At 39.8% G+C, this 16232-nt stretch overlaps 1 protein-coding gene across 1 annotated transcript in view; it reads left to right on the forward strand.

Annotated features, from left to right (window-relative positions):
• The window catches only part of CSMD1 (CUB and Sushi multiple domains 1), a 1821295-nt gene that overhangs the window by 1203996 nt on the left and 601067 nt on the right, over window positions 1–16232 (forward strand). The window contains exon 7 of the mRNA XM_059909813.1: window positions 9626–9703. Within this exon, the coding sequence (XP_059765796.1) occupies window positions 9626–9703 (78 nt within the window). The remainder of the gene's footprint in view (window positions 1–9625; window positions 9704–16232) is intronic.

A 16232-nucleotide genomic window follows, 5' to 3' on the forward strand; every position in this document is an offset into this window, starting at 1 on the left:
GACATGAGTATCCATGCGTTAATCATAACTCCACGCATGAAAGCTTTTTCCTTCAATTCGATAGTGCTGTTAAGTGACATCAGACGAAAACATTCTGATAGCCAGGAACAGGGAGTTATCAACAACAAAACTGTTAATACTGTGAAGCATAATAAATACATATCCGTGACATTTCAGATGCAAAAGATCCCTTTTAACCCCAAGCTTGAAAAGAGGACGGTTTTCTCAACCGAAGAACGGACACTGGCTGATTTAAGAATCAAAAGGAAATTTGATAATCTACTTACTAAAACTCGGTTGTCAGTTTTTCTCAAGGGTCCATGTTCCAGGACATCCGATAACCTCATGAAAAATGTAGGAATTCCTGAGCGAGGCTAAGCCTACAAGGGAGCTGCTGGAAGAGTAACCTAGCAAAGACAAGACAACAATTATTTCTAGATTTAAAAAAAATTTTTTTGCAGTATCAATTAAACCTCATAAAATAATGTACAGCAGCGCTCCCCACCCCTGGCCCTCGGTTTCACTTTCCCAGGTTTCAGTTACCGGAGGGCAACCTCGGTCCCAAAACACTAAGCGGAAAAATGTCAGAAGTCAACAGTAGAGAAGTTGTAAATTTCACGCTGGTCGGAGTCGTGCGTGAGGAAATCTCGCGAGGTCAGCTGCGTGAGGAAATCTCGCGAGGTCAGCTGGTTCGCGCTGTGAACGAGACTCATCTTGTAGTGCCGCTGGTCCAACCGTCAGTGGCTTAGCTGCCACTCGTTTGTCAGACGGGCTGCCGCGGTACCGCGTGACCCTCGTTTTACTGAAGAATGGCCCCAAAGCCCAGGAGGAGTGACGCTGGCCGCTGGAATGTGCCCAAGGGAAGCCGGGAGGCGCTTCCTTTCAGGGAAAGTTCTCGAATGAGAAGAAAAAGACTCGCCTGCTGAGGTGGCTAGGAGCTCGGGTAAGAACCTTTTGCCGGGGACACTGTGACGGAGGAAAAAGAAGCGCGCGTTGGTTTTGCTCTCACACCTCCAAGTGCCGAAGTTACGCCACAGCGCGTGACCGGTGCGTAGTCGCGAAGGGCAAGGCGTTGAATCCGTCGAGTCAGCTAGTGTGAGGGCGAGAGAGGCCGCAGGCGCATGACTGTTAGCGCGACCGGTGGTTCTCGTTGTTCTCGCGTGTGTGATGCGTTGTTGGCGCTCGTCTCTGACTCGGCCCGATTTAGGGTTTAACCTTGGTGTCGGGCGCGTGCGCAGGAGAAAACGTGGAATTTCTGGGTCCGCTCCCTTCTGCGGCTTCGGGGAGCCCCTGGGGGCCTCGGAACAGCCGTGTCCCCGCTGCATAAGGAGGGGCGGCTCTGTAGACCACGAGACAATACGTTATAGGAGAGTTTATCTCACAGAACGAGGGAATAAGCACCTTACTTGTTTGAAATGCGGATAAAAGTGAGGTGGCATTTTTCAGTTATCAAAGTGGTAACTGTTTTCTTTTACATGCTGTATAAAATTGATAGCCAACAAGGACCTACTTACTGTACAGCGCAGGGAACTCTACTCAGTATTTTGTAATAACCTGTAAGGGAAAAAAATCTGGAAAAGAACATGTATACGTCTTACATTCTCTCTCTCTCTCTCTCTCTCTGAATCTCTTTGCTGTACAAAGAAACTAACAACACTGTAAGTCAGCTATACTTCAAAAATTTTTTTTAATTAAAAACATAAAACAACGTTGGCAAAGGCGATACAGTCAAGATATTATATTCAACTGGTGAGGAGAATGGGTACAGTTTCCTAAAAATCAGTTTAGCACTATGTGTTAAGACCTTGAGCAAAGAATCCTAACTCTGGCCCTTTTTTTCCATGAAACTGATCAGAGTTTAATGATGTGTTGGAAGCTGTTTGGTATCATATACAACTGCAGGAAGTAAGAAAAAGGCTAATATCTAAGAGTAAAGGAATTAAATATATTGTGACCAATCCATTAAAAGTGTTTTTCAAAAGTATTCAGTGACCTCAATATCTGATTAAAAATTGGGAATTCCCTGGTGGTCCAGTGGTTAGGACGTGGCACTTTCACTGCTGGGGCCTGGGTTCAATCCCTGGTTGGGGACTAAGATCCCTCAAGCCTCGGGGGGGAAAAAAGATATATATATATATATATATATATATATATATATATATATATACATACACACACTATCTAATGAGAAATATGTAATAAGCAAAAATGCTCAAAACAGTCATAAAAGCAGAATAAAAATACATTACAGTCTTATTTTTATTCTGTAAATATCATATATGTGTCTTTACCGAAATGTCCTATTAACTTATAGGTGCAATATACATAGGGTTGGAAGTAAATACATAAAAAATGATGATAGCAGCAGTCATCTCTAGGTGATGGGTTTATTCAGTCAGTTATTTTTGGTTTTTTCTTGATAATTTTTAGGTTTTCCCAAGTTTTCTACAATGTCCATATACTACTACAATCATAATAAAAGAATTCAATAGAAAAGGAAAACACACTCAGTGGTATGTGACTCAGTACATAGTTTTTGTTGTAACAGGATGAATATTAATAAATATTTAACCCATGTTTAAGCAGCTAACATACACGTTCATTCAACGATTTGTTAGATAATGGTTTGAAGTGTCAATTAAATTCTGATTTAAAAAAATGTGGTATGATAAGACATGTTTACTAATATATAGTTACATAAGTATTGTATAATGCAATAACAAACTGTTTACAACAAGAAAATTTTAAAACAAGTGGTATCATTTATAAAGGAGACAGCATCTCCTCCTCGTAAAGCGATCAGGTTCTAGAATCAGACCCCCAGCTCCAGGACAGCTCTTCCACCTTAAGCCCTGTAACGTAGGATAAATTATTTAACCTCTTTGTAACTCATTTTTTTCTCCATAATAAACACCATAAATCTTATAACTTTGCGGTGGAATTAAACAGGATGTATATAAAGCACCTTGCAGAGTGTCAAATACATAGTAATTTTAAAAATTACTACTCATTAATAATATTGTAATATTAATGATATTTTATTAGATGATTATAATACTTCTATTGGATCTTGGTCAAGGGAGTACATGGAAAGTTTAAAAATATGGCGATAAATACCAAAGCGTCACAGGACGACGCTCAGACTTATGAACAAGGAGTGACCATTGAATCAGAGGAGAACCGGAGCGTGTGGGGTCTGGACATGGGGGGAGGGGACCTCACATCACAGACAAAGGGAACTGGAGGACTGACCACAAGATCTAGCAACAGGGAGGTGACAGCTCACCTTGATAGGGCTGTTTTCAGGTTCAGGAGAGAATGGGAAGAGATCAAAGAAAATGATTCACTGGAGGAATTTCCTCTCACTGCTCCCAGGAGAGGAGAGAAAAGGGCCAGGCAGCTGTGGGGAGTATGGGCAGGAAAGAGTTCTGTCTGTTTGTTCGCTGCTTGCATGCTTGCCTTTTTGCTTGTTTGTTTTGTCTCGGTTCTTAAAGATGGGAAGTGAAACATATTTGTATAATAATGGGATTGATCAAGCAGAAAAGAAAGAATGATTGTGAGGAAGGAGGAAAATGATGGCATCATGTTATTGAGGTGATGAGCCCCAGTGCAGAGGTGGAGGCTCTGGTTTTAGATGGGAATGGCTCCGTCATCCACGATAACAACCATATAAGGTCATATGATTAAACTGATTTTTATCAGCATCAACATGAGCTATGCATTTATATAATTAACAGAGAATAGGAAAGTGGGTCCATACTGAAATATTTAGTGATTCTTAGGGATTCTTAGAGATACTTTGATACAGTTTAAAAAAATCTTTAAATATGTGTTAAAAATATAAAGTGATATGAATTTTGATGACTCTTCGTCAATATAAAACACATAAAATCTAATGAAGAAATGTTAAACGATTTAAGTAAGGGTTGCTATAATTGGATCTATTAATGAACCAAATTAATATTTTGAAAGCATTTCTAAAATATTATGGTGTAAATGCTTAGAAAAAAAAGTAAGCCTTACAGTAAGTGAAAGAATGCAAACCACTGGGATTCCTCAAAATATATTATTTACAAATCATTTATTTTTCTCTTCAAAATGAAAAAGATTAACAAAAATCTCTGAGATAATCCAGAAGTTTAGATTTTTTTTCCCCAATAATAAAGGAAAACAAAATATTTTCCAAACAACACATGAACCAAAAATATTTTTCTGAAATATTTTGTTTTCCTAATTCAAGAATAAGGTAACATAAATAATGGAATTTGAATTATCATATCTGCTAAGATGACAATATAAAAGGACAGTGTATTGATAAATACAAAAGATTAATAGCTTATGGGCTATAATTGCTTACCAAATTTAATAGAAAGCTATTGATTAAATAATTATAAGACAAATTAAGTTAGATAACAAGAACATTTCTAACAATAAGAAAGCTCAATAGATAAATTTATGTATGTTATATACATAAATATTTTACACATTATTTTATATATAATAAATGTAAAATATTTATACAACAGTAATATATATAATATGTAAAATATTTAATATATAACATATATTAAATATATAGTGTGTAATATGTAAAAATACATAACATATAAATGAAATATAAAATAAATGTGAAAGTATATATATGTGTGTGTGTGCACGCACCTGTGTATAGTAAGCTCTCTCAACTCAAAGGATTTCCAAGGATTTCACTATTATTGCTATCAATAATTGTGAACATTCTTTTCACGTGCCACTTGAAGGGAATTTTTTAGCCTGGAGAAATATTAATAAAATCACGATAATCCTCTGAGTTAATAATAAGTCCAAAAAAAGGGCTTATATTTTAAATTCCAAACCCTGATTTCTTCAGTTTGTCAGTAGTTGGTGTATATATTTGAAACAATTTCCTCTGTGGTTTGTGAGGTTTCTCAATGGTGTCCATCCCTGTATTCAGTAAATTAAGTTTGTTTGAAACAATTTTGCATTTTATTTGTTTATTTGGAATTTTCTGAGCTCCTCATTATGGGTAAACTATGGTGTTAGACATTGAATTCTATCATCTGGTACAGGAATTTCCAAGGACACCAGAGGCAGATGGTAGGATTGGGTTTCCTGAGAGAAGTCTGATGTGTGTGGAAGATCACAGTGAACTCTGACTTCTTGCCTCTGGGGCCGGGGTAGGGAGCTGGGAGGGTCCAAGGAGCAGGCTGAGCTTAATTAGGGGTCAGTCATGGACATTCTCCCTGGAAAGGACAGAAAGTAGCTGTATGTAGCTGAGTGAAGCTAACATCCACCAGGGAACTTTTTTTTTTTCCTTCAGTACGATGGTGTTGTACTGCTGTAGATTCTCCCCTCCTCTGAGTTCTAACTTGTTTCAAGTTAACACATCCTCTTTCTGGACAGCCCTGGTTCTTGGCAATGTTGTGAAGAAAAGGAAGGGACCCTCCTCAAAGGGTCTTTCCCCTCATCACCTCCCTGAAGCCCCTCCTGTCCTCCATCCAGAGTCCTCCTCCTTCCCCCCCCTCAGGGCTGGGCAGAGAGATTTCCATGTTCAAGGAAAGATGCAGCAGATGAGGGATGGGTGGGGGGGGTAGAAATAGTACCAGCTTGCCATTATGTTGGTGCAATGGTTATAAAATGGCTCCACAGCAAAGATCAGTACCTCTGTCTAATCATATCTGACCCTGAGTCTTCCTCTTAGTCCACTGGTGAACATCCGGCATCTGTCACTGTCTGGGTCCTCCCGTTTTCTACACCATGCTGCAGCACCCCACCACACACACACCTCATTCCATAGCATCCCAAGACGTCCTCTCAGGTAGGATGCTCCCCATCACAGGAGTGCTCCTTGGTCCTCTTCTCCTGGACATCCATCGAGAGGCCATCCCTCAGCTTGACCACAGGCCCCATCAGAGATGGCCCCTGCCTCACCCTCAGTACCTTGTGACCAGTTTCCAAACATCAGATGCCCTGCGTCCATGGCTTACCTGTAGCTGTCATGCATCTCAGCACTGGTGAAAGCCGCCATCTCCCCACCTGGTCCTGAACCTGCTCAAATGCCAGCCCCTCCCTTTGCTTCTGAAGCAACTTCCTATAATTCCCTCCTTTGGGGAGGTTTTCTTCAATGCCTCCTTTGACAAGGAAAGGAATTGTCAACACCAACGTGAGGAAATTGCTTCTCTCCTTGAATTCAAAAGCTTGGGTTTTGGGAGGAAGGTGGGAAATGGGAGAGAATCAGCTTTTATTTTGTTAGTGCAGAGAGAAAAGAAATAGCAGAGTCAATAGACTGTCCTGGCAGTTTAACCCTGGTGATGCTGCAGTGATTTGAATTCCAGGCACAGAGCTCTTCGGCGTTTTCAGCTTCTTTCCAGGTGTCGGGATCCTACAGTCTCTACCTCCATGCCTTCCATTGTCAAGTGGGCAGAATACAATGAAGGGTGTTGGGTTCTGAGTGGGAAGATTTGAATCCAAATCCCACATCTTACTCCCTATGTCCTCTCAACAAATCTGTGAACCTTGATTTCCTAATGTAAGGATCTTCATAATACCTACTTCAGTGGGTTGTGGAAAGAGTTAAATACCATGGTGTGTTTGAAGATGCTTCCTTAAATATAAGGTAGTGTACAAATGTCAGATAAGGTAGTGTACAGAGGCCAGATGGGAAGTGGGATGAGGGCCCTGAGAGGTAGAGCCACAGACACGTGGTACCCAGAGGGTCAGAAAATTCAGTGACCAGGGGAAGGGACGGGGAGAGGGAACAAATGTCCAGTAACATCAGCGATGGAAGGACAATCTCTCCTCTGGGGAAGCCATGTGAATGCAAGTGATCCAAAAATAGCAACAAACACTGTCGTGTACAGAGCCCACAACGTCCAGGGTCTGTTCCTAAATATGGTGCATTCATTATAGTGCAGGGAACACATATCTGTTCCCCTGCATTTGATATCAGCATGCCCATTGTATTAGTCAGGGCTGTTTTGAGAACCAGAACCAATAGGATGATATATATCATACCATCCTATATAAGAAATATAAGAAGTTGTCTCTCACAATTATGGAGGTTGAGAAGTCCCAAGATTTCAGGGTGGGTCAGTAAGCTGGAGACCAAGAGAGCTAATGGTGTGGTTCTAGTTCAAAGGCTGGCAGGACCAAGACCCGGGAAAAACGTTTCAGTTTGAATCTGAAGGCAGGAAAAAAAAATTAATATCCCACTATGAAGGCAGTCAGACAAAGATAAATACTGGATGATTTTACTTTTATGTGAATCTAAAAAACAAAACAAACGAACAAATGTAGTGAAACAGAAACATTGTCAAAGACACAGAGAACAAACTGGTGGTCGCCAAAGAAGAGGGCTTGAGGGAGAGAAATAGGTGAGGGAGATTAGGAGGCACAAACTTCCAATTACAAAATAAGTGAGTGACAGGGATGAAATGTACAGTATGGAGAATATAGTTCAGTAATTATGTAGCATCTTTGTACGGTGACAGATGGTAACTAGACTTATCGTGCTGACCATTTTGAAATGTACAGAAATATCAAATCACTGTGTTGTACACCAGGAACTGACATAGTGTTTTAGGTCAGTTATACTTCAAAAAACAAGCAAAGAAAAACAAACTTATAGGAAAAGAGATGAGATTTGCATTTATCAGAGGCGAGGGGTGGAGGGAGGGGGAATTAGTTGAAGGCAGTCAAAAGGTACAAATTTACAGTTATAAAATAAGTGCTAGGGATGTAATGTATAACTTGATAAATATAATTAACACTGCTGTATGTTATATATGAAAGTTAAGAAAGTAAATCCTAAGAGTTCTCATCACAAGAAAGAAATTTTGTTCTTTTTCTTTTATTTTGTATCAATATGAGATGATGCATGTTTACTGAACATATTGTGGTAATTATTTCATTATACATGTAAGTCAAATCATTGTGCCGTACACCTTGAACTTACGCAGTGCTGTATGTGCATTATATCTCAATAAAATTGGAAAGAAAAAAAGCAATAATATTGAAAAAAAATTATAACCCAGTGTGAAGGCAGTCAGGCCTGAAGAATTCTCTTCTGCCCAGGAAAGTGTCAGCTTTGTGTTCTATTCTGGTCTTCAGCTGATTAGATAAGGCCCACCCCCATGGAGGGAGGGCAATCTGCCCTACTCAGTCTGTGGATTTAAAACTTAATCTCGGGGCTTCCCTGGTGGCGCAGTGGTTGAGAATCTGCCTGCTAAGGCAGGGGACACAGGTTCGAGCCCTTGTCTGGGAAGATCCCACATGCCGCGGAGCAACTGGGCCCGTGAGCCACAACTACTGAGCCTGTGCATCTGGAGCCTGTGCCCCGCAACGGGAGGGGCCGCGATGGTGAGAGGCCCGCGCACCGCAACGAAGAGCGGCCCCCGCACCGCGATGAAGAGTGGCCCCTGCTTGCCGCAACTAGAGAAAGCCCTCGCATGAAAAAAAACTAAGAGACCCAACACCGCCATAAATAAATGAATAAATAAATAAATTAAAAAAAAAAAAAAACTGCTCTGTATGTATATTTAAAAAACAAAAAAAACAAAAAAAAAACTTAATCTCATCCAAAAACCACCTTCACAGAAGCACCCAGGAAAACATTTGACAAGATATCTAGGCACTTTGGACCCCAGTCAAGTAGACATAAAAAGTAACCATCACACTCCTTTTGCAGATAAATTAACAGGCTCTGAGTTAAGTAACTTACACAGGCCACATAGCTACCAAGTTGTGAGCAAAGATTTGAGCCCAGGTCTTCACGGTACTCTAGGTCCATATATGTAAATCATATGTAAATATGTAAATCAGAAATCTTAAAATATTTAATTTTAATAAAGATATGATAATTTTAATATTCAAAACAGAAAATTTTAAATTAAAATATTATTATCTATTTTCTTCCCACAAATGACTTCCCACTTTTTTTCCCCAGAAGTGACCACAAAAGTGGAACTTCTTAAAATATTTAATGCAGAACCTAGTAAAGTCAAGAAACTTAAAGCCTGAGAACTATGACTTTAGAAACCAATGTCACACATTTTTTATATTGCTTGTAGGTTACGAGGGTCTGTAAGTACTGGTGTTCTTAGCATTTAATCACCCACACTTAGAACATTTCCTCCTACTAGCTTCCCATTGATGGATATTTGTTAAACTTTGAGTGATTAAATGACTAGATGAGTGAATGAATGAATAAATTTCATTTTTCTTCAAAATTTTTCATGTATGTAGCAAATTTAGAAAACTCTAGTCACTGCATGTAAGTTGAGAGAGCAGTCTGCTGGGTCATTTGGCGAAATGATAATGATTTGTAGAATTTGCCATCGCTGGTAGTAAGCAGCTTTGGGTGTAGATGGTAATCTTACTACATACTATTTTTAGCTTCTGACACTGCTATCATAAGATATGATCTTGCTGGTTGATAGACTTGCATTAATTATTCACAGGCTCTTGTACTTCATTTGCTTTGCATCATTCACCCCTTAGAATATGTCTCATATTCCAGGGGTTGGTAAGAAAGCAGTTATGACTGGAAATGCTGTGAAGATAGAACGCAATTTTATGATATCTCTCTGAGTCGTACCTAATAATGGTTTTATTTTGTTTCTTCCAGTGAAAAAGGCGATTGAATTGAAGTCAAGAGGAGTCAAGATGCTTCCCAGCAAGGACAGTAGCCATAAAAACTCCGTCTGTAAGTCCTCTTTCTTTCTGTATGAGGATTGATATGTCCATTAGAGGGAGCAGTTCCGGAGAGGTAATTCTATAAACTGCCTTTCCCACTTCATCTCGTTCTGCTTTCCTACCTTCAAAGTATTTGCTGGGAGAGAGAATCTACACTGGGTATTCATTTTATCTCCTAAATGCATCTCAAACCCGTCTTTGCTCTCTACCCTCATCAGTCACTGAGATTGGACCTTCCAGATTTCTCTGTTAAACAGCTGTTCCACTCTCAGGTGTTTTGATCCCAGTTTCTCTTTCCATTCTAGTATATACCACACATACCAGATTGATCTTCGGGGCACAGGAGTCTTGTCTTGTCACTCTCCTTCCTTAACACCCTTCACCATAATTTAGCCAAAAGGACCAATAGACTGTGTCATGTGTGCCTTTGCTAGAAGTGTCCTCGCCGCCTTCCTTGCATGCAGAAGCCCAGGTGGTCTTAGAGCCTCACCATTGGAACCCTTTCCTGACTTCTCCAGGCACAGTTAGCTGTTTCCTCCTATTCCCCGAGTCCTGTGTTCTTAACCTCTGCATTTTGTCACAGTTTTCACTATGGGTTTGCCTGTCCTGCTCACTGCAGATTAGAAGGCTCCATTGAGATTCTCAAGTGGGTTTATTTCCAGGGTGGTTCTTTCCCCTGCATCATGTTCTTTTTAAAATTTTCAGCCTCTTGGGGTACCTTTTCTATTCATTCCTGGTGACCTCTTCTTGTGGTGTTCCCGCTGACCTGCTCTCTTGGTGAAGAATCCCAGTGGTTGGGATCTGTGTATTTTATTTGGTTTGCCACTACTAGCAGTTGGTACAGGCAGGACGCTTGAGGTCATTTGGAGCACCCTCAGTTCAACCAACTCTACTTTTATCTGCGTGATATATTGGGCTTGTGTGTGAGGTTTTATCCATGACAAATATCACATTAAAACTAAAAAGCAAATACAAACAACAATAATAATCATTTAAAAATCACATTGTAGATTGACCTACCTCTGCTTTCTTAATATCCCTATCTTATGGCTTCCTAGTGATTGCCTGTGTAACGATAGTCCATCGACTCTGTGTAATGACCCTGTCCTCTGGCACTTGGGGAGGACAGAGAGGTAAACCCAGACCCCTAGGATGTAGGCTTCAGACACAGGTGTGTCTTAGACATTTTGAGATAATATAGACTGGGTGATTTAAATTTATTTCTCATAGTTCAGGAGGCTGGGAAGTCCAAGATCAAGGTGCTGGTCGACTCGGTGTCTGATGAGGACTCACTTCCTAACACAGACAGCAGTCTGTCTTCTCATTGTGTCTTCATAAGGTGGAGAGAGGGAGAGATCACCTTTTCGGTATCTTATAAGGGCACTCATCCCATTCATGAGGTCTCTACCCTCATGACCTATCACCTCCCAAAGGACCCACCTCCACATACCATCACCTTGGAGGTCCGGGCTTCAAGATATGAATTTTGGGGACACACACAGTCTATTCAAGGGGGATGCTCCAGTCTCTGACTGCAATTCAGGCCCTTAGGTCTCACACATATACACAAATCAACCTGTAAATGCACTTCCTGTTTTCATTGTACTTCTTGTTGGATAATCATGGGCAGTATTGTTCAAATTAAACTGGACTTATAAATAGTGAAGGACAAAACTACTGGAGGACAGAAAGAAAGGAGGTCATTCTTTTAAAATAAAGTTTTAATATTTTGTTCTCGTTAGTTTGGAATATTCAATAGAGTGGGGGATGTGGTATGTATAGTTATTTTGAAATTTATATTTTATGGATAAAAACCTTGCAGAAATGATCCACAGTAACATAGGTGAACCCTTACCTCAAATCAATATAAGGTCTGATAGCAGTCAAGTAGACATCAAATTTATCTGCTAGTGTAACATTCAGGCAGAAGTTTTTTTTATAAAAAGAATATGTGTGGGTCCTTATCTGAACACAAATTGACAAATGAGTCATAACTCATTGGTGTTAGAAAGTGTTCTGTCCTTTCTCCCAACAGTATTAAACTATTTTTTTGTTAGACTTGAAAATTAATCATTAGAGGAAATGAGGAATGCCTTCTAAGATCAGCAGTGTAATAAATGGTAAAATGTTATTTGTGCAGAAGATGTGGCTGAGGAAACTAAATTAAGTGCTTCATAGAGAAAAGGACATAGGCTTTGAAGCTAGAGAGACAAGGATTCAATAGTTGTAAAAGTATGTATCGTATTCAAGTCCAAGTTTCATCATTTATAAAAGTAAAATGGTAATGATTCTTTTTGAGTAGATGAAGCAAGGTATTTGTAAATTGCTTGTTCCAGTATACAGCATATAGTGGGCATTCCACCAGCCATACCCGTTACGAACTTTCCATACACAAACAGGAGACATAAAGACTGTATTCACAGTAGGTCAACCAAGGATCTAAACAGCCGGGATCTTACTTGCTGGAGGAGGAGGTAAGATCCAGAGCATTGACTTGTTTTCTAAGATCTTAGGAAATAGTTTGGTTCCTCATAGGAGGTGAGCCCAGAACACAGGCCCCTGAAGCCTCACCCAGGACACAGCCTTCACCTAGGAAGTGGTGAACCCCTTACCGTTTTGATGGGGTGTGAGAGGGAACATGAAGGTGATGCATATATTTTATACATGTGGTGACACTTGCTGCGGATGTGTCAGTTACACTATTATTAAATCATTTATACACAGATTAGCTAATTTATTTACATTCAGTATTTATATTAAATGTGGTGCCTTTGGTATTGGCCTCGTTATTTTTCACGCCATTCAATAAACTGTAGTTTCTGTATTTCTGGTTTACCCTGAGAGCTGGGTTTCTCTTGGAGACCACAGCCTCTGCTGTTCTCGAGGTTAAATTCAAGCATACAGGCCTCTCTGGCACAGGGTGCGTAACTGCCCTGAGCCTCAGTTCCTCCACCTGAGGGTTTGGAAAAGGATATAACAAAATACTCAAAAAATGCCTAGTGTAGGGTCTGACAGCCTTTGTTAGCTATCATCCCACCTCACTTGTGTGGATCTCTATTTTGGTAGTTTTCATTGTATATAGACGTTTTAAATTTATGAGTCTTCTTCTTGAGATGCCTCACAGAGTAAGAAATTTGACAGCAAAGGCTGTGTAATTATCCCCTTACCCCCTAATCTAAGACTGTGTCTGCTACCAAGCACCAGTGAGGAGCTTATTTAATTACAACCTGACAGGAATGGATGACGGTAACAACCGTCCTCTTTTTTAAAAAATTTTTTATTTTATATTGGCGTATAGTTGACTAGCAATGTTGTGTTAGTTTCGGGTGTGCAACAAAGTGACTAAGTTATATATATACATGTATCTATTCTTTTTCAAATTCTTTTCCCATTTAGGTTATTACAGAGTATTGAGCAGAGTTCCCTGTGATATACAGTAGGTCCTGGTTGTTTATTTTAAATATAGTAGTGTGTATGTGTCAATCCCAAACTCTCAATCTATCCCTCCCCGTCTCTGTTTACAATAGCCAAGACATGGAGGCAACCTAAATGTCCATTGACAGGTGAATGAATAAAGAAGATGTGGTACATATATATACAATGGAATATTACTCAGCTGTTAAAAAGAATGAAATAATGCCATTTGCAGCAGCATGGATGGGCCTGGAGATTATCATACTACGTGAAGTAAGCCAGACAGAGAAAGACAAATATCATATGATATCACTTATATGTGGAAACTAAAAAAAAAATAGCTGTCCTCTTGTGGTTGTGAGTTGTGTTCTGCCAGTAAGAAGCCCCAGCAGACGATTGGAGGGAAGCATGATTGTGAGGTCCGGGTATTTATCACTCTTGCAAAATCCCCTCAAGCTGGCTGTGCTCGAAGGTGCAGAGGCCAAAGGTCACAGCTCCTTTCAAAGGGGTTGACCCTACAGTGGTCTTTCCCTCTGGCTTTCAGGGCTCATTTTCTCCCCTGTTGCTTCCAGCCCAGTGGGTGATAAGAGCTTGACTGTTACCTTGTTCCAAGTGTCTACACTACCCCTGGTGGCATCTCTAGGTGTATTCAGATACAAGCAGCCCCTTTGTAAGGAATACTGGTGTACATTACTCTCCTCGAGGGTGGCAGTTATTTCCTGTTGGGACCCTGTTTAAGATGATGGAAAGCGGTCAAGATTTTGGTGAACCACTGAGGGCAAACTCTACCCAAAGATCCAGATGGTTAAAAACAAAGCACTAGACCAGGCAAGGAGCCATGCCTTCCTGCAATTTCAGACGAAGCTTGGTTAACTCCTCCTGACAGTCCCCTGAGCATCAGGAGGGAATCTAGGAAGTGCTGGGAAAAGAGCTGGAGGCCCTGGACAGGGGGAGGGAAGGATTTCACAGACCACCAGAAGGAACTTCTAGTTTAGTGATGGAAGACTGCTAGGATCACAGCAGTTAGGTCATTCCAGTGCTGAATTGAGGGAATATGTATCGTGTGTTATAACGGGAAAGAAAGGATTTTGTGACTAGTACATTAAAAAAGTTTATACCAATATACAGTAGCTGGTACATAGATTAAAAAACAAGCTCTTCATTGTTCTATTTGAAGGATAGGTGGTGCCTGTATCACACGGTCCCGGATTCCAGCCTACTCTCAGCATGTCTCCCCATTTTCTCCCTAGATCTGCTTTGGTTTATACGTTTGGTCCACAATGAGCCGCTTGAAAGCTGAGTTCTCTGGGAAGTGCTTCTTGTCTGACACCCACACTGAATTACACACCTCCTCATCCTCTGATAGCCCAGGCTAGCCAGCACTTAGCAAGTATTTACTGATTAAATAAATGAAGGAAGGAAAAATATCCATATTGTGGAGCAAAAGCCCTACAGATTTTCTCTTTTACTCCTCTCAGTGGGATCTGATGAATCCTTTGTGAATTTTGCCCTGGAATCACTAAGTCAATCAGTTCCTCCGTCCTGCCCTGATTTCATGTTACCAGTTAACCCTTAGCAATTCACTTTAGTCCTTAACATGCATCAACTTAACCACATAGGGTGGAGTGATGTGAAAGGCTGTGGAGATATTTCAACTCATCTATACAGTGAGGGTGATTTCCGACATTAATTCTTAGAATGAAATGACTTACTAGTTGGGTTTTTTCATCAGTCTCATTCATTACTGATTGATGATGTTTTCAGGAAAACCCAAAGATAATTAAGGTATTAATTCTGCATAATGCTCTAAATTTCTCATTATTTAAAGCTTTAAAGGATTGAAGCATAATTGGGTAACATGCAGCAGGAAGGGCACCTGGAATAAATTCAGTCGACACCCCCCCATCTTCCTTGCATCACTGAGTGATGGAAGGCTTCTCGTTATTCTGGGATTGGAACCTCTCGATAACATAGGATTGTTAAATTGCCATCCTTTTTAAATGGTGGTAACTGTGGATGACTTTCTTCCTCTTCTCCTTGACATTCTCCTCCACAGAATACAATGTTAGCAACCTAAGTGTGAGAGTCAGGAAGGTAAGTAATCCATTACTGCCCTTCTAACTCCAAAATATAAAAATCTGTAGGGAGAAGGGCAAGCAAAAACCTTGGTTGTTATTTTCCGCCTAGAGATTGTTCTCCCCATGTAAAATTAAAGACCAATGGCTTTACAAATTCAATATTGATTTGTTGTAACTCACTCAGATAAATTGATGGCACAGTGGTGTATTGAGCATTTGCAGTTACAACAGTTTATACCCAAGCAGGATAGGACATTGGGTTCAGAGTCATTATTTAATGTAAAGCCAAGTTAAACATTGTGGAAAAATGGAAAAGTATAATGCATTGTCTTATAAACCCTTGGGAAAAAACAACAACAGACCATTATGAAATAAATGACCCTAAGATTCTTCTACTTTTGACTATAAACCATTTATTTCATTGCCTTTTTTTCCATGGGCAATTTTTTCCTACCTTTAAAAAATACGTGAAGCAAAACAGAATGATATTTATTCAAAGTTGTCAAATAGCCCTGTTAATGACAAGCAATCGATCAAATATTGTCTTTTATAATAACAATAGTTCCATTTTTCTCTGGTTTTTCTTTTGTCTTGGACATAATTATTTGGAAGGGCACATTTTAAAACTTTTGTAGTTCCACTTTTTGGACAACAGTGCAAAATGATGCCTTAACGACTTTAAAGAGTTAAAGATGCAATCCTAATGATATAATGTTTGATTTATCTTTTTAACATGGTGTGACTCATTAATCCACTTTCTAAAATATACCATAATAAGTGACTTTCACATCTTTGCTGGGTCATACTGTATTATCCACTTGTCACTAAAATTGCTGCGTTCATAGTCATCGTTTTCTTATGTTTGAGATAACTTAAGAGCAAATGGAATATACTAGTATGTAATATTCTCTTTTTACTTATATTCCAGTGTGCTAAGAGGGGAAAAAAAAAGTTAATCTTATGTCTCGCATAACTTCTTCCCTTCCTGTCAGCCAAAAATGGGCGCAGCCCAGGAGAAGTCTCTCCTTTCAGTCCTTTCTCCATAAA

This window comes from Balaenoptera ricei, chromosome 21, assembly GCF_028023285.1.
Source record: "Balaenoptera ricei isolate mBalRic1 chromosome 21, mBalRic1.hap2, whole genome shotgun sequence".
NCBI lineage: Eukaryota > Metazoa > Chordata > Mammalia > Artiodactyla > Balaenopteridae > Balaenoptera > Balaenoptera ricei.